Raw genomic sequence first — 22,853 nt, 5'->3', positions numbered from 1 at the left:
CAACTCTATAGCCTTGGAAGGCTATAGTCAGGAAAAGAAAATTACAACCACATCACGTATCTACAACTAGAAGCCCGCTACTAAAAGACATGAAAACGACATCCCGAAGGAAAAGAATCTTCTAAATGACGCCTTCAGGAAGCGTACAACACTGAGAATACCGTCGTCGCTCGTCCTGGGATTCAAGACGTGGTTTTCACTTAGAGGAATCCATTAGGGGACATGAGAGATCACCCAACAACGCCCCAAGAGGAAAACGGCACCCCAGGCGTCACCGTTGCTAGCCTAGAGAGGCTAGGCTTTCGCCCCGTAATCTTCCTGTACCCCCGTATCGATTCTTCTACTGGACATAGAAGCTACCACCAACCGCACTCCTTCAACACGCAGCCATTGTGCCAGCGCCCTATCATCAACCGACCATCAAGTAGGTGCTCGACATCCGACGCACTCCAATCCATACACACAGTTAGGTTGGAGAGTGAGAGGGTGAGAAAGAAGAATGGATCCCCTCTCCCTTGCACTAGCCTGCCAACATGGCCATCTTGTGGCAGCACAAGAGGACTAGCGTCTCGATTAGGACCCGTTGTAGGCCTACAACACCCACCTCGCGGTGCCACCGTCGTCGCCGCCTAAGCCAGGCTACCCACGTCGCCATAAGCCGCCTGTCCGCATCACCGCCGCATCATCCGTCTTGCTGCCACCAAAGCTCTAGCCAGCACGCCATGCCATGGCACGGATGCCATCCCCCGCATCAGCCTCCACGCCGTCAGTTGAGCTAACCTCCTTGACGTTGCCCGCACCGACCACTCGCAACTCTGATTGCTCATCGTGCTAGCCTCCCACAGTTCCGCCGCCATCAGGCTTGCCACCGTACACAGCGTCACCCTACCCGCGTAGCTGCGCGCCTCTGCGATGCGCCAGCCCTCAGCCGGAAGCAGCCAAGTCGGCAGAAAACCGTCGCCACTATGCTCCCAGCTCCTCCCATCCTGTCGCCACCTCCATCTTCCTCATCTTTGTCGGTACCATGCGGGCATGCCTGCCTTCAACACCGCACCCTTCCTACCTCACCCCATCGCCATGCAGCCGCACCACGCCGCCTTGTTACCGCTGCCTACTCGGGAGCCGGCCTCCTATGCCGGGGAGGTCAGATACGGACGAGAGGTGGCCAGATCTGGCCAGGGGACTCCATATCCGGAGGCACTGCCTCCCCATCGTCGCCCTGATCAACACCGCCTCAACCTCGTCATCCCAGTCGACTCCGCCTCGCCGTCGACGTTGCCACTCTCCTCACCACCGGTAGCCAACCCTCAACCTAGCACCACCGCGGCCGTCGCAGCCCGAGACCAGATTGAGGTTGTGGGCTCCGACACCGCGACCTCGGGGAGAAAGTAGGCCCCGCTGCCGCCGTCTTTGCGGCCGCGCGGTTTCTGACAGCTTGCTCAAGCAACGGCCAGGCGAAGAAGGGAAGGGGGCGAGGGTGGTGGTACGGTGGCGGCGGTCACCACCCGTGTTGCCCTTGCCCTATGAGCGACGCGGGGGCGCCCTTATCAAGATAGTATAACTGAAAAGGTTCTCTGTAATTCTATGAAATTATGAAACTCCAATTTTATTCATCCGGACTCACTTTTTATATTGCATCTCTTCTAAATTCCAAGTACCAGGAATATATCCAGAATGAAATCTTTTATTTGTGCAAAACACATTATCACTGCTATATTTTTTGTAATACTTAAATAATAGGCAAGTTCACTTTATATCTAACCGTAAATCGCCACTCGCCAGTTACCACCGCTGAAGTTTCTGAATTGAACTGGCATAGTGGCATTGCAAATGGACTTGTGCAAGATATATTCAACCATTTGTTTCCACTTCCATTGCAAGCAAAATAGGCAATAATCCTTATATCACAAACTTAATAACTTTTACCATGTACTTATATATAGCTAGTCACTACAGAAATCGTTTACCAAAATTTTTGATACATATTAGGGGGACGAGTCCACGGATCGGGCGCCCAGTCGGTTTGGAGAAAAATACATGACGTCAACGTCCGATTTACGTACAAAACTACTTTAAACTGATTTTTCTCTTAAATTACTTATCCAAATCATGATCCGATTGCACCATTAAATTCGTTGCAATTAAATCTTCAAAACAAGACCACACATGGATATATTCCGACGAATTTTTTTCAAGTTATTATTGAATTATTTTTAAATGTTGCACGATGTTCCATCAGGTATATCGGAATTGTTTCACTAAGTAGATCGAAAATGTTTCACTCGTTTAAATCGGGTGTTGTTTCACCTCATATAAAAATAATGTTTCATCAAAAAACGAAAGAATGTTTCAGTTCACTGCAATATTTGATCCATACATAGTGAAACATTATAAGTATACTAGGTGAAACATTTTTCGGTGGAACAAAAAATGAAACGAATTCCCTTAATAGGGAGTTTCCAAAATATGTGGGTTTTTTTGTTGCAATGGAATATTTCAGTTCACTGCAACATTGCAACATTAGATCTATATATAGTGAAACATTGCGAGTACATTAGATGAAACATTTTTGGTGGAAAAAAAACCAAATTCCCTTAATAAAGGGTTTCCAAAATACGTTAGTGATTTGTTGCAATGACAGATAGGAGCCGAGACGTGGTGGAGCCAGGGCCTGCATGCAGCACCTGGGAGGGGGGGGGGGTGAGCGCGCGAGGAGAGCGCCCGATCCGAATTTTCGATATTAGGGAACAACAAAATACTAATATAAAAATACAAAAGTAGTTATGCTAGGAAATAACGAATAAAAAGCAAACTGCTTATAGATCTATTATATCAATTGATCGATTTGCTTTACTCTGACCCGCCATCCATGACGAGCGCATGATTCTAATTCAAGTGTCGTAGATAGGGTGAAATGAGACATACAAAGCATGTTAGTGGTGGATTACAGTTAATTTAAAATATACCAAAATCATGAGGACATCATGTAAGCAACATTTTTCACTTTATTCTTAACCCCTCATGGCAGATAACTCTGGGACTTGTATTTGCATCTGGATAACAGAAAATAATTAATGGTAACCAATATTTAACATCAAGTGAAGAATACCTGATTAATCTGGATACAGGGTGGCCATGTAAGGAAATCAAGCATACACAATGCAGTTATTATTGGCAAAATGATCTTCTGTGTTAGAGACAATAACAACCCAAAGTTACTATGAGAACAAGTACATTGTTGATCATTCACTACTATATCTCCTGTGATAATTACATACACAGATTTTTATTAAGCAACCGAATGACATGGTAAATAATCTATATTATTACATCGCAGATCGATGATACATAAACGATCCCTTAAGTCCTTGCTGCGCATGTAAACAACCAGATGAATACCGTGATGTTTATCAGGATTGAATTGCTTTCTATGCACCTAAAATTGATGGAATAATTTGAACGGTGTTAGTTGAGCATGCATTACCATTTCTGCTAGTAATAACCGCATTATGGCTTCCTCTTATACGCAGTGCTTGCATGAACAATAAATAAAGGCCAATAATAAAAATCAGTATCCCCCAAATGAAAGTTGGATGAAGATTAAAATTTTTCGTGGCACGCTTTTCAAACTGCTAAACGGTGCGTTTCGTGCGGAAACTTTCTATATGAAAGTTGCTCTAAAATATCATATTAATCTATTTTTCAAGTTTGTAATAATTTAAACTCAATCAATCATATGTTAATACCACCTCGTTTTACGTAAAAAACTTAATTTTTATCTTCAGGAGAAAAGATCACCACCTCAAACTGCACAAATATGAAAAGAGTTGTTAGTCCAAATGTGCGCCGTGTATTGCAGGACAGCAAACTGGAACGAAGAGACTAATTTTTCATTTGGATGTATACAATAAAACTCATAATAATTTGCAACTGAGGTGAATCGAGTTTCAGTCTGGATCATATTAAATCTAAGCTTTGTAAAATGGGACTGACATAATTCCGCGATAATGGATTCACATTCAGTTTTGGAGAAACATCACACATAAAAAGGCAACATTCAGATAATGCTCATCTAGTTTCAGCAGGGGGAACAATCAGTGTAATTATTTAGTATGCAACATTCTGGCAGTTCACATTTAGTGAAGGCTACTATGATGTGAACCGCAAAACATTTTTAGATTATGAAACTTAAAAGTACCTCAAAACATTCAGATGAAGGAAAAGGACAGCTAATCACAGTAAAATATAACAATTTAATCTGATCATAGACATACTTTATTGATTAAATAGCCTGAAAGACCTAGAACAATGAAACCATGTTGAAGTCTGAACCCTGATATCTTAACAGGTGAACAGAAATGACGACCAGAAGCTATGGAGCTAAGGCTTTTAATATAAACTCCAGCATATGAGATACAATATTGGGAGAGGAGGTTTTTATTCTACTTGCCATCATATGAGAAACAATATTGAGAGAGAGGGTTTTTATTCTAAACTCCAGGATGGACCTAATGCTTTTTATTCTGAATTCCAGCATGATTCCACGCTATTGCCTAAAAATAAATATACTGAGGTTTATCTAAAACACCATTCCATTTGAAGCAATACAATTAGATGCCTCATCCCATTGTACCAAATCACATTCAGCAGTATCATTTAAGAAAAATCCGAATCATATGGTTAGCTAAAGCAGAGTTCTGCATCCATTCACATATAAAATTCAGAAGTGGATGCTAAAGCAGATTGCATGTTTTCAGTTAATGGTCAAGTATTACCAGTGTAACAAGTAGATAAATGATTCCTCCCAAAAAAAAGTACAAAAGTGGTTAATCAACCCTTAACATAAGTCATTTGTGCTCAAAGGTATGCATATTAACCATGAACACACTTCTTTCGGATAAGCAAATTAATTCAAAAAGTTCTCTTTTCCGAAGAGCAACAGATCTCGTCAAAACGTTGATCGCACCAACAGGGTTTCCATGTCATCAAGTGGCCATCTTAAGGACCTCTTACTGCTGAATGTTCATATATGTCGATCCAATGGACAAAAAAACAACTAAATGCATTCCACTTATCAGAGGCAAAAATCTGCATCTTTCAGGTTGGATGCAAAAACAATACACATTCAACGCTTCAAGCTCATTCACCAACATGCGGTTCTTCCCTGCAACCTACCACACTCCCAAGTCTTCCTCGACAATTTCTTTCATGAAGTACCAATGATGCAATTCACTAATCCATGATCAGATGATAAGTCGGGCATAAAAAAATCACTGCTGAATCTATAGATCATACCTCCATTTTCGCATCGAGCAGCATCTGAACACATTCATTCTTCGCTTAGCTGCCTCCCTCATCGGCTCATTGCCTCCGCTGGCCGCTGGCTACCTCACCAAGAAACCATTAGCAAATATGATACAAGCGAAACCCAACATGAGATATGGTAAATGAGGACAGCAACGCGGAAGAAGGGCAGTTCTTTGTGTGGGATTCAAAGACTGGTGGCAGACCTGGAGTCAGAATGGGTGGCCACCATGGTGCCTCGAGGCCGTTGGTCAGTTGGGGGCTTCTAGTGGATGTGCTTCCACTGTGATCCTAATTCTGAATGGGAGGTGTACATGAATTCAACAGTTAGATTTAACTTCTACCAATGTAGAACTTCCCAAAATCAACTAATATCTTATCAACTGTATTTTAGTTTCACTTCAAGATGAGGAAGCACAATCCACTGTGTAAGGGTGAGGTATAACATGTAAATGAGCAAATCTCTAGGGGAAATACTACATTAAGGCCCCGTTCAAATCTTCTGAAGATGAAGATTAAAAGCGGGTGCGCAAAAGGAGAAAGCCATTAACGCATGATTAATTGAGTTTTAATTATTACAAACTTGAAAAATGAATATATTTGATACTTTAAAGCAACTTTCATATAGAAAGTTTTCGCACGTTTTGTAGTTTGAAAAGCGTGCTAACGGATACCGAGGTAAAATCTTTATCTTTGTGAGAAAAGAACGGGGCCTAAGTATCATCTCTTTGATGAGGCCCCTTTACGTTTCTCTCAGCACTCAGCCACTGCCTAGCGCACGCTGTTAGTATAGTTTAATGTAGTAATAATAACATCAGGACTCATGCTCTAAAGACTCAAAAGTACTGACATATATTTACTCCAAGCCATACCTCAATTTATTGAGGAGCACCTGTCCTCTCATGGAACCTCTAGTGCCACAATCTCTTCCTTCAGGCGATCAATTACCTTTTGCAACTCAACTTTTTGGGCTTGTCGAGCTGCAAATGCCTCTTCAATCATTTGTGGCGTCCCAACTTCCCGTCTTGGTTGGAAAGTTCCTTCATCGGTAGTGGTGTCACTTGCATCTTTGTTCTGACCATGTTTTGACAACCAAAATGGTCTAAGATAGTATAGTGTCCTAGTACAAACTACTCTGTTGATCAATTGAGTATTCACATGTGCCAAACCACTAGAATAGTTGTTTCCTACAAAAATTGAAAAAATAGCATAAAGTTTACGTTATCGTCAACACATTTTTGTCATGATTTATTTGGTACATAGCTTGATTGAAATATGGAACTGTATTTTTATTAATCCTCATACCTGAGCCCATTCTTCTATTGGCCACCATGCAATCTTCCACAGGAGAGTTTATTTCTTGAAATGATGGGGACACGTCTTCATTTACATTTTTGATACCTTCCACACCAGCCAAAATTTCTTTTTCCACCATGTATCCCTTGTCTATCTGTCCTGTAACAGCGCATGTCTGCGTTTCCCCTGTTGGTGTATCCAAGAGATTAAAACCAGGCTGGACAGTATCAACAGCAAGTACTTCAAATGATTCTTTTCTGAGAACAATATTGCTTCGAACATTATCAGTTTCGTGATCACAATTGCTTTGGACCCTAACATCTTTCATCACTCGGCTGTCCTGAGGATTACTGCTTGCACTGATTATCTGACTTTCTGCATTTTGCCCTTCTAAGGAGGATGGTGCTGTTTCCAACTGCGGTGGTTTTTGGTGCATCCCACCGACCTCATCCTCATTATCGTCATCGCTGATCACCACAACGTCTTCAGGTGCTGACTGCACATCAATTATGGGTGAAGGTCCAAAGGCTTTGTTGTTGCCAGTGTTTGCAGCCACAACAGGTGTTGAGTGCACATAAACTACTGAGCTTCTATTCTCTTTGTCGTGTGTGACAGAAAGGTCTCGTGCTTCCTCTTTATCTTGCTGGCAATCATTGCCTTGTTCTTCTTTGGTGGCTGACACACAAGGTAATTCATCTACAATACTTACCAAGTCAACTGGAACATCAAACGACACTTCTGCTGAGTGCATATCAGCTACAGTTATGGCACCTAAGGCTTCATTGCTGCCAGTGTTTGTGGCATCCTCAACAACGAGATTTTGCAGTACTTCACTATGTAGCGAGCTTCTATTCTCCCTGTCATGTGTGACAGAAAGGTTGTGTGCTTCCTCTTTATCTTGCTGGCAAGGTTTGCCTTGTTCTTCTATGGAGGCTGACACACAAGGTAATTCATCTACAATGCTTACTAAGGCAACTGGAACATCAAACGACACTTCTGTTGAGTGCATATCAGCTATAGTTACTGCACATAAGGCTTCATTGCTGCCAGTGTTTGTGGCATCCTCAACAAGGAGATTTTGCAGTACTTCACTATGTAGCGAGCTTCTATTCTCTCTGTCATGTGCAACGACAAGGTCTGGTGGTTCCTTATTACCTTGCTGAAAAGATTTGCCTTGTACTATTTTGGTGGCTGATACACAAGATAATTCGTTTATTGTGCTTACTGAGCCTATTGGTGCCTCAAACGACAATTCCACTGCCTTTTCCTTTGCACCATTTCCTACCCTTTTTGGACTAACATCAGGAGGCACATCAATCTTTCTTTTTCTTGGACTAAGTAAAAGTGGAAGTTCTTTCATCTTCCTAGCTTTAACAACAGCAGCAGCACATCCCAACAAGTAAGGCTTCCACCATTGCACATAATCAATTGTAACAGCGGGCTTGTACTTGGGAACAATGAATACAAATTTCTTAGGCTCCATTTTGTATGTTTCCCATGCAGCCACCCAGTTTGAGTTAACACGGGGAAGAGTTCCAGGAATATCCTGGTCAAAGCTGAGCTGCCTTGCAACACGATGCGGACGGTAATGCTCAATGCAGCGCATGCCCACAAGCTCACAAGCACGTAAACATAGTATGAAGGATAACAATTCTGCACTTTCTGCTATATCTTGGCCGTGAACACGATGGCTACCCATCTCTGGCCGCAGCGCGAAGCTGCTACTCCCATAGGGCCTCCATTCAAACTTCTTGGGTGACATGAACACTGCGTGGACATAAACGGGGTCAAGCACCTTGAGAGCATTTTGCCACTGGGATTCCGTGGGTATGCCATGGCCGTCAGGTTGATTGGTGCCCGTGGTCTCAGGAGGGCGAAGCTCAGGGAACCGCTTCCAGAGCCAAAGCTGAACGATTTGCAGGGGTGCCCACACGACGAAGGCCTGATATCTTTTCTCCAAATTGATGTAGCGCTTGAGCGCGGAGAGATCACTGTATATGCTAGCCAGGGCAGCAGGAGCGAGCGCCACGCCGCGGCCGCGCGCCAGCCGGGCGGCGAGTGGGAGCACCTCCGTCCGGACCACATCGAACGGAGCCGCCGGTAGCACGAAGAGAGACAGCCACATGGCCAGGAACGCGCCGTGCTCGAGGCGCCCGCACGCTTCGTCGCCGCCGCCGCCGCCGACTTTGACCTTCCCCGGAGGGCGCTCGAGGAAATGTCTCGCCCAAGCGGTACGGTCGGGCCTGCTGTTCTTGTTCTTGCTGAGGTAGAGAGCGCGGCGTACGGCCTCGAGCGCGTCCACGTCGCCGCGGAGCGCGTCCTGCGGCGGCGCGCGCACGGGCCTGCCCAGCAGCGGCAGGCCGCCGAGCACCGCGACGTCCTCGAGCGTCACCGTGGCCTCACCCCAGGGGAACACGAAGGTGTTGGTCTCGCCGCACCAGAAGGCGGCGAGCTGGAGCAGCGCGCCCTCGTCGCGGCGCACCCGGCACGTGGTGGCGAGGACGGCGTCGAGGATCCCAACCTTACGCCACAGGGGCTCGTGGCGCGGGCGGAGCTTGGCGACCCACCGCCTCCAGAGCTTGGGGGATTCCGGCGCCCAGCCCTTGAACTCGACCTTGAGGCCGTCGTCGAGGACGGGGCCGAAATCGCTGGGAGGCAGGGGCGGGAGAGCGGGCGGGTGGGAGGCGCCCGCGCGGGGGAGGAGGAAGTGGGCCAATCGGACGGTGGTGCGGGACGCGTCTGCGCCACCGGAGAAGATTCGGGCGGTGGCCTCCTGTACCAGCGGCAGCGGCTGCTCGCCGTAGCCGGCGGCCATGGTGTTCGGCGGGCGGGGCTTGGTGGGCGGCCGATGCACCCGACGAAGAGGGAATTGGAGTGCGGTGTTTGGGGAGCGGAATCTGGCGGCGAGTGTCAGAGCTGCTTCTGCTTGCGACGCTGTCTCCGCCTTACTCTGCCATGCTTGCGCTGCACCTGCGCGGCGTCGGAGTCGGGGGGAGCGGATGGTAATGGAGGAGAGAGAGGATGGTCTGCACGGCACGGCGTGACGGTGGTGACGACCAAAAAACAGAAAACTCTTGGGTGGAGCCGTGGACTGGAGGTACACGAAAAGAGGGACGTGACTAGCTAGTACCACTCCACCTGTAGGAGACTTTATCCATCTATACTTTAAATAAAATTTTCTCTTAAACTACTTATCCGGTCTACGATCCGATTACATCGTTGTGTTTGTAACAATTAAATCTTTATAATAAGATCTCACATGATTATATTTTGATGAAAAATTATAAATTACTTTTATAATAAATCTAAATTACTTTTATATTTCACTAAATTACTTCTTCGATATATAAAAGTAAATTCAATAAAGCTTAAAATTAATTTACATATATTATAGAAGTAACTTATAACAAAAAGAAAGTAACTTTAATGAATTTACTTCTAATACCGTGACAAAGTTACTTCCGTTTTGTTTTAAGATACTTTTTTAATACATGTAAATACCTTTTAGACTTTATTGAATTTACTTTTATATTTCTAAGAAGTAACTTAGTCAAATCTAAAAGTAACTTTTATATATATATATATATATATATATATATATATATATATATATATATATATATATATATATATATATATATATGATAAAAGTAACTTACGTATATAATAAAAGTAATTTACAAATATAAATATTTTTTCATCGTAATATAATCATGTAAGATCTTGTTGTGAAGATTTAATTGTAACGAACACAATGGTGCAACCGGATTGTAGATCGGATAAGTAATTTGAAAGAAAACTTTATAAGAAGAAAGAAAAAGACATACATATCTAAGAGGAAAAACAAGCATGCACTTCAGCACGTGTAGCAGTACTTCCTCTCATAATTTGTTCGTCGCTGGTTAACACTAAACCGAGAAGATTTTGCCCGAAAAGAGGGGTTCTCGGAAGTTATATGGTCCGTTAATCAACTAAAATCTAATGGTCCATAGAGAGGTATCTTCTGAAAGGTAGTAAAAAATAGGCCAAGGTACTTAATCCGTAAATTAAGTGGAAAGTTTAATAGGTAATTATCTTGATTTTGCATAGATCAGGCTGAGAGAGGGTAATTAAATCATGACGTGGCGTGATCGGCAGGGGGTCTAAGGGCAGTGCCAACCCATAATGTCTATAAGTAGTGTCTATGGTGCCATGTCAATAAGACATCACAATAGAAACTACACTCTACAACCTATGGTTTCTTAAAGTGGGCCATTAATAAATACATCATCTCTCTTCTCTACCAATCATATTTATTCTTCATCTATTATGAAGACACTATTCTCTCCTAATGCAAAACTTGATAGTGTCTAATGCATAGGTTCTCGCGTTGAAGCTGTGTCTTGCATGAGACCCAATTTCTTCCTCTCTTCACTCTCTCTCTTAATTAATATAGTGCCACATAAGCTAAAAGTCTTACATGGCAATGTAGTTAATGTTATAGACACCATCCTAGATGAAGGGTTGGGACTGCCCTAATGCGCCACTAACCTCGCGATTAGTAATTGTGTAATTAATGATAAACTGAGAAATTAATTGATAATAATCGTGTACATATTTTCCTTTAATCTATATGGTATATTCTCATAGTATCTCAACAAAAGGGAAAAAAGAGTTATATTCCCGCCGTTTTATATTATAAGTTGTTTTAACTTTTTTCTACTTAAGTTTTGTTAAATTTGAACAAATTTACATGAAAAATTAGTAGCATTTAAAATATTAAATTAGTTTTAAAAAAAAATCTAATATTACATATATTTGTTTTGTGTTAAGAATGTTATTATGTTTTTATATAATTTTGGTTAAATTTAAATAAGTTTGATTAGAAAAAAAATCAAAATGACTTATAATATAAAACGGAGGGAGAACGTGCCTAAGTCACAACAAAATAGGAGTAAATGATTGATATGGAAATTGAATGAGTCCCACGAACATGTATCGGAATTCGGAAGCACTACAGAAGCCGAAGAAGCATATTAGAGACGGAAACATTTGTAAAAAGTTACAGTGCTATCCATGTTTACAATATTTTTATTCCTAAACTGTCCTTATTGAATCAATGGTGAGTGTTTATCCGAGAGGAGGTACTGGAGGTACCTCTCAAGCACCTTAAAAGACCTCATAGGAAAAACTATGGGTGGAGCCGTATAGTAGGTGCCTGGGTGGAGAGTGGAGACGTGAAGTGGTAGCTAACGGCGTCATCCATAGTTTTCCTGGAAAGACGATGAAAAAACGGTCATCGGCAGTGGCTCCAGAGTCCTGTTCCGTGTTCACTCGCAACAGGCGAGGCAACGACTTTGGAAGCCAACTGCATGTGGACAGGCGTGTCGCTCCTCTTTGTTCTTGCCTTTTTTTTTTTACGCCATATATCCCACTTGGACAAATTAGAAGCAATTTTCTCTTATCCTCATTTGTTCCTTCCTTTAGATAAATACTCAAAATCCCCTTACAATAATGCAATTTCGAAGGGACCTTTTCCCTCGTGTTGAGAAAACTTTTCTTCTTCCTATTCTTCTTCATTCAATTCATTTCAAAAAATTCAATTGGTACTTAAAATATTTCCATTGGTATGCGCAATAAATAAGCCAATTCGGCAGCTTTTTGTTCAATTTCTCGTGGAGTAAAAAACTTCTCATCAGTACAAGTCAAGGGAATGGCCCCCTGGCCCCGGATTTCCATATAAAGGATACGACGAGGAAAAAGACCTTCTTTAACCTGAATTCTAATTGATTGGGTAAAAAAGATGTACTCGAAAATTCCCGAAAATTATAGGTACGTGTTCTCGTATTTTATTATCAATGAAAAAAAAAAGGTTGTCTGTATGTAGCACTGGTGAGCTTAAAGAGCAAGTTTTTTTGCATAAAAAAAGTAAGTTTAATAATATATCCACATTATCCATAGTCGACCTAATAACACACTCACACAATAGCTATATATGGATATATACTACACCATTAATACTTAGCGCACCTCTCTCTCATTTTCATAAACACAAGTGTCATGTGATCCTTCTCATAGATGGGAGGTTTTGGGTGGATAGGACATGGCTGCTCGTTTTTTTTTGGGTGTTTGGTTGGTGGGCGGAAGTGGGACATGGCGGCCCGGAGGGGAATATTCTCCTCAGATGCCGGATGGTTGGCCGCCCGAGCGATCGGACGAGCGGGGCCTCCATGGAAAGAGAGGGGGCGATGACGATGACGATGCGAGCCGACAGTGATGACGACGCTAATGCGTGCCCAGCGATGGCGATGACAATGCGTTGCGGCAGGTATGGGCGGCAAGCGCCGTGTTGGTTGGAGGAGGGAGTGGTGGCAAGCTCGGAGATCCGGTGCAAGAGACAAGCGCGGCGGCAACGACAATGACGATGCGAGCCCGGCAACGACAACAACGATGCACTGCGGCTAGTGTGGCAAGAGGGGACAGCGGTGAGCCAGGGATCCGGCGCGAGAGACAAGCGCCGCGGTGAAGACGATGATGATCAAGCCCGGCTAGTGACGATGACGACGATGCGAACCCGGCGACGACGACAACAGTTCGCTGCGGCCGGTGTGAGCAGCGAGCGCCGCGTTGGTGGGAGGAGGTTGCAGCGGCTGGTGGGAGGAGGCGAGCAGCGACGGCCGATAGGAGGAGGCAGCGGCAGCGAGCCCCGAGATCCACCCTGCTTTTTTCTCCTTTTTCCTTTTCCTTTTTCTTTTTTTTCTTTTTTCTATGTGTATTTATAAAGGAGGTAGTGGTGTAAAATTGTTGGAGAATTTATAATTTGTATTATGTATTAATTTAATGGGGGTATATTCACCATCTCAAGTGAGAGGTGACTACACCTGCAAATGCACCTACTCCCTCCAGCCAAAAAAAAAAATTAGATCTCAAAATCCACCTTCATCCCTACGACCAAACAAAAAATTGCATCGCCATATTCACTTAACCAAATAAAAAACTAGATAACCATATCCAACAAAATATGGACCGACATATCTCATCCAACTTTGACTATGAACCTAACACACCCTTATAAAGTCCGTTACATCATATTGTATTTGCTTTTTTGACACATATAGAATCTAATATAAGCTACTGAGTTTGTCTAGTTTAACGATTTATTATTGATATTATCGTTTTCTATAATACTAGCCATATAGTCACGCTTTGCACAACTTTAGATGCCTGTCTTGAAAAAAAAAACCTAGAGTCTAGAGATGGTTACAAGTTCCAACCAATGACCACTGTCATGACAAACTTTCATTTTTCGTTCAAAGCTAATCCATTAAAAACGCGTGCTCATGGAACCCACTATTTGGATCAGCATGCCAAGCGATTAAAAGCCATCAAAGCATACATACTGAAAAGTACTACCTCCTCCGTCAAAAAAGACTTCATTTTTCTACAAGAATTTGGACAAGTGGCTGCCATGAATCGGTTAGAAAAGTGAACTTGTTTTTAGGACAGATTTAGTAACAAATTTCAATTAAAGATATTTCGATTTCTTATTCTATTATGTTCATATATGTACTCCTCTATACATAAATAACAAATATCAATAGTATATAAAGCAATGCTGTTCCTCTTGACTCTTGTATTTGGAATGATTTTATAGAGACCATTTCCGCTTTCCATAATCCTGGGCAAGAATTTATAGAATTTATATGATATGGGTGAAATTGACCGTCTGCTCCTTCAGCTTACAAATTGTTTCTGGAGGAGGTTGGCGCAGAACTCCAAATCAAAGCGTACTTCTGGAGGGTCACCAATGCAATCGAACACAGCATCAGCTGTTGCAAAGTCCTCTTCTGCAGTGTATCTGCACAGCGCCCCCAAAAACATAATATCACGTACATTTCATTGGAACATGAGGTGAATAATTCTCACGTATTATTTATTTAGATTGAAAGATCAGAACAGAAGAAAGCAATGACGAATAACATAAAATAGAAACTTAACAGCAACCTAATCTACCTATTTCAATAGCACATTCAGGGTTGTCCTACATATACAGTTAATTAGCTAATGCATAATTGGTAATGGGGAGAATACCAAATTCTGGACTGATAGATGGCTGAAAGGCAAAACAACTGCAGAATTGGCCCCAAACCCCCAAATCTTTCTGGGAAGGCTCTCCGAAGGGCAAGGAAACATTGCACAGTGGCACAAGTCTTATTTACTTGGGTGGATGATACTAAAGGAGGTCTTACAACTCAGGCTTACAAAGTACCTAGCTAAGCGAAAGTGGAAAGGTAGTAACAAATGTTGCTTCTGTCATAAGGACGAAACCATTCAACATTTGTTCTTCCAATGTCATCTTACTCTCTTGGTTTGGTCTGTTATTCATATGGCCTATAACTTACAACCTCCTCAAAATGTGACTCATATGTTTGGGTGTTGGCTTACATGTGTTCCTAAAGACATGAGAAATCTGGTTTTGATGGGTGCAACAGCTCTTTGTTGGTCCATTTGGCTAAGTAGAAATGGGGTAATTTTTGATAACAAGATGGTGTCTTCTCCTTTGCAGGCTATTACTTTAGTCACCCGATGGCTTCGCACCTTGGCTATCCTCTACAAACCGGGTCTTCGGGATACTATTGTGGTGGTACCGCAAAGTTTGGACCAGGTGGCACTAGAATTTTTTACCCAAGAGCATGGTTGGTGATCTAGTCTACGGATTGATAGCCACTAATATTTTTTGTTTCGTGAGGGGGGTATACATAGGTCTTTCTTTGTGTGTGGCTGTGTGCATCTTATGCAGAGGCCGGGAGTGGGCTCAGTTGAAATGTATCATCTTGGTGTATTTGACTGAGTTTTAATAAAGCTTCCATTATCGAAAAAAAAGGTTATTTGTGAATACCTTCGTATTTGGGACATGGTGGATGGGTTATCTCTACAAAATGATGTGCCGGACCAACAGAGATGGAAGTTATCAACTACAGGTCCCTACACATAGCAAGTCAGCCTAGAATGCTTACTTTCTTGGATCCATCAAGTATGCCCCTTGGAGGTGTATTTGGATAAGTTGGGCTCCTCTACACTGCAAGTTTTTCCTATGGTTGGCCATAAACAATCGTTGTTGGACAGTGGACCGACTTGCCAAACATGGACTAGCACACCTGGCAACCTGTCCACTATGTGATCAAAAGGACGTAACCATCCATCCTTGTCTCATGTGTCTTCTCTCGGCAAGTTCAGACCTTGATTTTCTTGAAGCTGGGAATGGCGGTTGCTGCCCCTCTGCCCCTCAACCTTCGGTAACTCGTTTTGCTAAATGGTGGTGGAAAGCTGTCAAGAATGTACCTAAGGAGCAGTAAAAGGGACTGAATTCATTGATCATCCTAGTTGCTTGGGAAATTTGGAAACACCGTACTGACTGCGTTTTCAACAGAGCAAATCCATACATCATGGAGGTGTTGTGGGCAGTATCAATAGAAGCTAGTTTGGTGCCTGACTGGAGCTCTTGTGTTCCAAGTTTTCCTTTGTAGGTCGCTAACCCAAGGGCACTAGGCTGCAGTAGAGTGGTTTTGGTCGTGTGTCACCTTGCTGTTTGTGGATCTGTGAAGGGCTCGTGAGCCCTTGGTTGTATGGGTGGTTTATTTTCCTTCTTAATGAGATGAAGCACAGGTCTCATGCATTTTCAAAAAAAAAAGAAAAAGAAGAAGAATACTGTCACTATTGCTACAGCTAATGATAATCCAATCGGCTTCCACCCAGAAGAGATCAACAGATGCCTTTATTATGGAATACATGCAAAATTAGTGAAAGCGATTTGATGCAACTGAAATATTTCATGGAAAAAAAAAATCTTACCCGCTTTTTGTTACGATACACTTCATACCAGCAGCTTTGGCTGCTGCAAGCCCTATAGTACTGTCTTCAACAACAACACAACTAAATATCCAAGAAAAAAGGTGTTAGTAAACTGAAAAACTATTAAACTGTTGATAAAAATGGTATTTATTACAAAATACATCATATGTCGACAAAGCTTTATTATATTTTTTTACTGGAAAAATAATCTAGAATTGCTTACTTATAAAAACATTTTTTTAAAAAAAATGTAACTTAAAAAAATAATGTTAAAGGACGCACAATATTTCTTTTACATTTGAATGGATTAACAGTTATGAGAGTTGTCAAGCAGTAATTAACATCTAACCAAGCTAGTTCATTAATCAGTAGACTCTACAAATATTAATTACAAGTTTGTACTAACAGTCATTAAACATTTGTACTCAGAACAACAGAAAGAAACCCAGGCATTCCTTACCTAGATGGATCGACTCCAAGTGTGGTTGCTGCAAGTAAGTAGATTGCCTGCAAAGATAAAAAGAAACATACTCTCTCGTGAGAAATGAAATCCAGGAATCCAATTATAGCACAAGAAAAGTTAATTACTTCCTACATAAGCAAATATAACTTAATTTGGTTGAAAGAAGAGTTGATCTTCATAAAAAAAACATACTATTATTAAATAAATGTAAGGATCATTTTGAAGGAATCATCATCAATCCAGCAAACATCAAATTAAACTATCATGATTTCATTTGAGTGAACCAGCAACTTTCAAAGGAAGGCACTATCTGGGCCATATCATAATAAATAAATAATGGCCGCTCAGGTACAGCACTTGTACCACTGCTGCTGGCAAGTTCTCTTTATTTCTTTTCAGGGTTTGGTTGTAGTGTGCTTGCTTGGAACACCGTATTCTCTCAACACAACTAATTTGGAAATTGGAAGGCACAAAGTATCTAAGCGCTAATCATGTGGTTTCAGTGATGTAAAATAAAATTTTCCTTTTAAGATTGAGCATAGTGTGGTACAAGACATTACACATTTTCCCGTGGATACTGATGGAACACTAGTAGTTTAAACTATCATATTAGTTTATAATTCTATGCCCTATACACTTCGAAATAATTTTTCTTCCCATAAAGAACTAGATAGAATATTGTTTGATAGAATTAGTATTTATTGAATTAAAAAATAACTTACTGGATCAGGTTTTTTACGAGGAACCACATCTCCAGCAAATATGGTAATTTTTTCTGCACGATCAGGGCCCAGTAAACATGAAACTATTGCCGAAACCTGCATTCAGTCAAGCATAAATATGTGAGCTATCTGGCATACAAGTTCACAGCTACTATCAACATGTACTACTATTTAAAAAGTGTGAAAAATAGTACATATTAAGTTTTTATAAGAAACTATTGGAGTATTTCCTTATGAAAAAATCAGAAGAAAGATTTCATAAAAAATGAAAACAATTGTTATTACCAATCCTAACAATTAACTTCATAAAAGTACATTTAAGGTGGAAATATTGTGTTACTCACAGCTTTCTCATTTGAAGTACTGCATACTGCAACTTTCACTCCTTTTCCTAGGGCTTCATCTATTAACCTGTAAATTGTAATTAAAACATCTAGGTAACTTACCCCATACTAATTTACTTCAACATATTCCGAAGTTAGTAAATTCAACATTCCATAGTGGGATTGGATTGTTATGTCTTCCTAATGCATGTAGTGCAGACTTCCTCAACAGAAAGTAAAACAGTGAAGTTCATGATATTACTTCTGTAAAGCTTGTTTCAATTATCGTCATGATTTCATGTTATAATTGTAAGTACAAGAAGCAATATTAATTAAGATGCATTTAGTTTTCCAGCAAAGAAAAATAGCTTGGCTACAACTAGAATATAACTGCAGTTTATACATAGTTTGAGAAAGAGCAAAAGAATAATGAAATGTTGCAGAATGCAAATGAGAGTTAAAGATGAACAATTGCTAATGGCTATCCACAAGACATAATAACTGACTTGTATTAAAGTAGCAAAGCAGGATATCGAAGTGTTAGAACTTTTGAAGTGCATTAAGTTGCTAAAGTCCAAATTCATGTAAAATATATGACCTTTGAACACCTGGACGGAGGGGAAGCAACTTCTTCTCAATCAGAGCCATGAATAATTCTGTTTTCCTCTTGTGCAGCGAAGCAATAAACTCCTTTCTTTCGTCGTCAGTCTTTGGTGCTTTAGCTGGCCACCCCATTTTGCTGAAATACGCTGTCATCCTGAAATAGGTGCTAGAGTTAAATTCAACCAGAAAATTCAATTTTATTTACAGGAAAACATAAAAGGAACCAACATAAAACTATAAATCATTGTTCTTAGTGTAGCTCTTTTAGTATCACCATTGCCAAAAAGCATGTTCTAACATCTGACACTAATGGACAATTAAATCATTAAGTTCCAATGCTAAATAATCAGCTCTACACTGCTGATGATTAGGTCCTTAGTTTCAATTGGATAAGCAAAATTCGATTTGATGATCCTTCACCCTGGACATCTTGATATTGCTCTTGGCGATAATTAGATTGTTTGAATTTTCTTTAGGTAATAACTATTAGTTTCCGTGAAAAAGCATACACTTATGATGCCTTTATACACAAACGGAACAGTCCATGTTGTTCTTTGTGTTAGAACAAACAAATGGTTTGATGTCCCTGCCCCAGAGACAATATTTGTTAACCTTTCATATCAACATAAGCCAATAGACTTAGCAAAGGACAGTGAAGTTCTTGCACTGATTACCGAAGTTTAATATCCTTAGTAAATGCCAGTGGTAAAATGCATTTTAATGTTTCCCCTACCAGTCAAGATAATAGTCAGAATCAATAATAAATTGCAAATCTGTTATGTGAACAATTAGTGGAAAGCGTAAACTGTTTAGATGTATACAACATAATTAAGGAGATGGATTGCAAAATCTTAATTTTTTTCTTGTGCATTTAACACTATTGTTTTATCATTTATGTGTTCACAGTAGTGACTAAGTGTAAATATGTAAATTGACACAGTAACGGAGCAGCATATTTTTTTTCTTACAGTTTCAGGTTGATAACTACAGATTTCATACAGAACTAGCTGAATGCCCGTGCGTTGCAACGGGAATTAAAAAAAGACTTTAAAACCTCAAAAATTAAAATAAAATTATATCCACTGTAAATAATTCAATCATATTTTTCATCATTTTGTATCTCACTTTAAAATAAATTTTCCTTGTTTGATGGCTTCTGGTTGGGGGATGGGATAAAAGTCCACCTATCTCACTATTTGGGGGACCCACATGGTAGTGGTGGTGGGTGGTGGCAGATTCACCACTCACCACCACTATTGGGGTCTTTTAAAGGAGTATAGATATAACCTATATGGGCACAAACTACATTTTCAAAACATGTTTCGAGGAAACGCCTGTTTGTATTGAAGAATGCAAATGAATGGCTAGGATTTTGGCAGGCCAACAAATGAAAGAAAGCAGCAAAGTGTTGATTAACCTTTCCTTTCCGCCACCTATCTTGAGCAATTCTCCATATAGCTCAACATCCCAGCTCACACCTAATTCCCTCTGTAAACAACAAAACACGCAGTTTGATATTTCAGTCAGTAGGTACCCTTTAAATGATATAAAATCATATGTATTACAGTTGACAGTTGTTTTTCATCCACGGTTCATCATAAAGAAGAAAAAAAAGGTTTAATAACTGCCTATTGTTTTTTGTGTTAACGCAATAGTTGCAGTTGAAAAGTGTATTACAGTTTTCTATTGTAAGTACAGGTATCCCAGGTCGCTCTTTCATTTCCACCTAAGGAAGATTAACAACGGCTTGAACTAGGTGTCCAGGTGGAAGAAATTACAATGTACCTTCTTCAACACAGCCCGTTTTCACTGGATATGCTCCATAGTTGATGGCCACACTAACCAACCTATTTCTACCAATATATCAGGTAAATCACACTTGTGGTGAAGAAGCCGCTCACTGCAGCTATGGCAAGGTTTGGTGAGACTGAGTATTTCGGAAGTGTGCTAGAAAAATGGGGTTACTTAGCGACAGAGATGGCCAATGAAATAAACAGAACAATTGAACATAGTTGACTTTATTTATTAAAATATGGTAATCGGATAAACAACAGGGAAAAGTTTGTGTCGATGTCCCCTCATTTCTTGAATGTATATTAATATGTGATATATCACTATACAAACATGAAAATCAAATTCAACTTTTACAAGTTGTAACATATATAACTGTGAATCCACGTATAATAGTTTCAGCTTGATTTTTCCTTTTTGTTACAACTTGTAGAAGTAGAATTTCTCAATTTTAAAATTGATCACTACTTATCGAGAGATAAAAATCATTCTCCCAAAGAACCCCTAAATGTATATTGCGCTGCAGGTAAGCAAACAGCCCCTAAATGTAAATTGCAGTGCAGTTAGGCAATCAATGAATTTGAATTAGGCATTCCAATGATCCGAGTTGAAGTAATATTACTAGTACTAGGTGATCATCTACTCAACATTTTCACATGATTTAGGTTCGTTACTCCGCAGAAACAAATTAATCCGTGAACAACAAGACGTCGATTCCAGTAATTACCAAACATAAGCGACACCAACACTTTAGACCTGCGGAGCAATCGCCAAACGCGTCATCAAACCAAAATTAGCGAGACCGGGGCTGAAGGAACCGGACCTCGGCAAACGTCTCGTTGAAGGAAATGCGGTGGCCGTCCTTCTCCGTGTCCACCAGCACGCCGTCGCAGTCGAACAGCAGCGCCGCCGGGAGGGACGCGGCCGGCGCTCCCCCCGCGGACGCGCGGACGGCCTCCGCTCCCCGCCTCCTGCCCCCGACGGAGAGGCAGGCGGCAGGAGAACGCGCCGTCGTCGTCCTGCTCGCGGCGGCTACCCTCGTGGGAAGGCGCTGGCCGGCGGGCCGGCCCGCGACGGGGCGGGCGGTGGAGAAGGTCCCCGCGGGGAGCAGCGCGGACGATGATGCGGCGGCGGGGGCCATGGCGAAATGGCGAGCTGAACTGGCGAAGGAAAACGAACGTTTGGGCCGCAACGCCGAAGGTTGGTTTTGGCACCTGGCAGGGCAGGGTGGGCCGCCTGTGGTCCATGTGGAAGTGTGGATAGCGCGCCTTGTGGTCGCTACGCCTTACGCGACGATTTCGTTTCATACGTCCACCACCCATATGCCTCTCTTCCGTCGTCTCTTCCTCGGCTTTACCGTCTTTCCATCTCTTTCGTTCTTTATCTTTTCTTTTTCCTTTTTTTAGAGAGAGAGGTGCCATTTTACCAGTAGTACATACGACGTACAGGTATCTTTCGGTGGGTGGCAACTGGCATCTGTTTGAGGACAAAGTTGTTTCACGGTAAATTCTCTGTAAATATATATATGTTTTGTTTGTATGGATTTGATACATCCTTTTGTTTTCTAAGGCTACTGACCTTATGGTGACGTTCTAAAGGGATCGAAAATCCTGATTAGCCACACGTAAAATGATAAACATAATTAGCATATGATTAGTCAGGTATTAATTATTGAAAAAATTAAAAATAAATTTATTTGATTTTTAAAGTAATTTATATATATAGTTTTTAGCAAAATGAGCTGATTTTCAGTTTAAAAAACATACTAACGGAAATGGAAATTGATGAAAATTGAGGAGTAGTCAAGCCTATCCCCACTTTAATACACGTCCAAGTCAATTTCGATCACCGGAAAATAAATGATGATCTCTTAAAAGGTGTTGTTTTGTGAATATTTTTATAGACTTAATCCATGTTTCTTTTTGTTTGGAGTAGTCAATGCTTTACCTTGTCAATCTGTATAGGATTTTTTTTCAATTTCATTTCTTTCCTTTTTCCCTTTTTAGTTTTGTATTCCTGGTTGATATTATCTCTTATTATAAAGTTGAAGATGTTTTTACTGGTACTTTGGTACGTCATCCATATATGAGTGCGAAAGGAAAGGGGCCGCCATTCTCTTTCTTTCCTCAATCGTTCCGATCATTTCTCCGTATTTGAGTTGATTTTTAAGTTTGTTCGCTTTGGGAAATATAAAAGGAGATGTATAAGAAACTCTTTTAAAAAACTCGCATATTAACTTGAGACAATCGGATTCCTAACTGCAACTCATGATTTTCTAAAAAAAATATAGAGATATATCCAAGCGAATTCCCGCAGTGAATTTCACCTTAACTAAACTGTATAATAATAATAATAATAAGATTAAAATAGTCTTCACCCATTGCAACGCACGGACATTTTTTTTTCTAGTGTGTATATATAGAGGGGGGGGCTAGATTTTTTTTCATAAATCAATGAAATGTTTTGTTATTTAAAAGTAGAGAAAAATCCAAAAAATATCATTGACAAGCGCTCTATTCC

The 22,853-nt window shown here is 41.1% G+C and overlaps 2 protein-coding genes across 21 annotated transcripts; both read right to left on the bottom strand.

Moving 5' to 3' along the window:
- Window positions 1–3,138: 3,138 nt before the first annotated feature.
- LOC4333267 (uncharacterized) lies at window positions 3,139–9,676 on the bottom strand. Of its 20 annotated transcripts, none has more exons than XR_001544666.3 (5): window positions 6,610–9,676; window positions 6,177–6,491; window positions 5,511–5,601; window positions 5,296–5,384; window positions 3,139–3,807 (listed from the first exon to the last, which is right to left on the bottom strand). XR_001544666.3 is itself a non-coding variant. In XM_015776248.3 (3 exons), exons 1-2 carry the CDS (start codon window positions 9,413–9,415, stop codon window positions 6,205–6,207), a joined length of 3,093 nt encoding a protein of 1,030 aa, XP_015631734.1. In that variant the 5' UTR covers window positions 9,416–9,676; the 3' UTR covers window positions 4,728–5,601; window positions 6,177–6,204. The 20 variants fall into 20 exon arrangements, 2 of the variants coding, with proteins under 2 accessions (XP_015631734.1, XP_015631735.1); XR_001544667.3 differs by having other exon boundaries at window positions 3,139–3,436; XR_001544669.3 differs by having other exon boundaries at window positions 5,296–5,380.
- A 4,410-nt stretch (window positions 9,677–14,086) lies between these two features.
- On the bottom strand, window positions 14,087–21,512 carry LOC4333266 (CBBY-like protein). Its single transcript, XM_015772637.3, has 8 exons — window positions 21,157–21,512; window positions 19,960–20,030; window positions 18,538–18,696; window positions 17,961–18,027; window positions 17,617–17,712; window positions 16,892–16,938; window positions 16,432–16,512; window positions 14,087–14,437 (listed from the first exon to the last, which is right to left on the bottom strand). Exons 1-8 carry the CDS (start codon window positions 21,472–21,474, stop codon window positions 14,314–14,316), a joined length of 963 nt encoding a protein of 320 aa, XP_015628123.1. The 5' UTR covers window positions 21,475–21,512; the 3' UTR covers window positions 14,087–14,313.
- Between the last annotated feature and the right edge of the window lie 1,341 nt (window positions 21,513–22,853).

Source organism: Oryza sativa, chromosome 3, assembly GCF_034140825.1.
Source record: "Oryza sativa Japonica Group chromosome 3, ASM3414082v1".
Taxonomy (NCBI): Eukaryota; Viridiplantae; Streptophyta; class Magnoliopsida; order Poales; family Poaceae; genus Oryza; species Oryza sativa.
The sequence above is the reverse complement of the archived record's forward strand: the minus strand, read 5'-3'. Positions and strand labels throughout refer to the sequence as shown.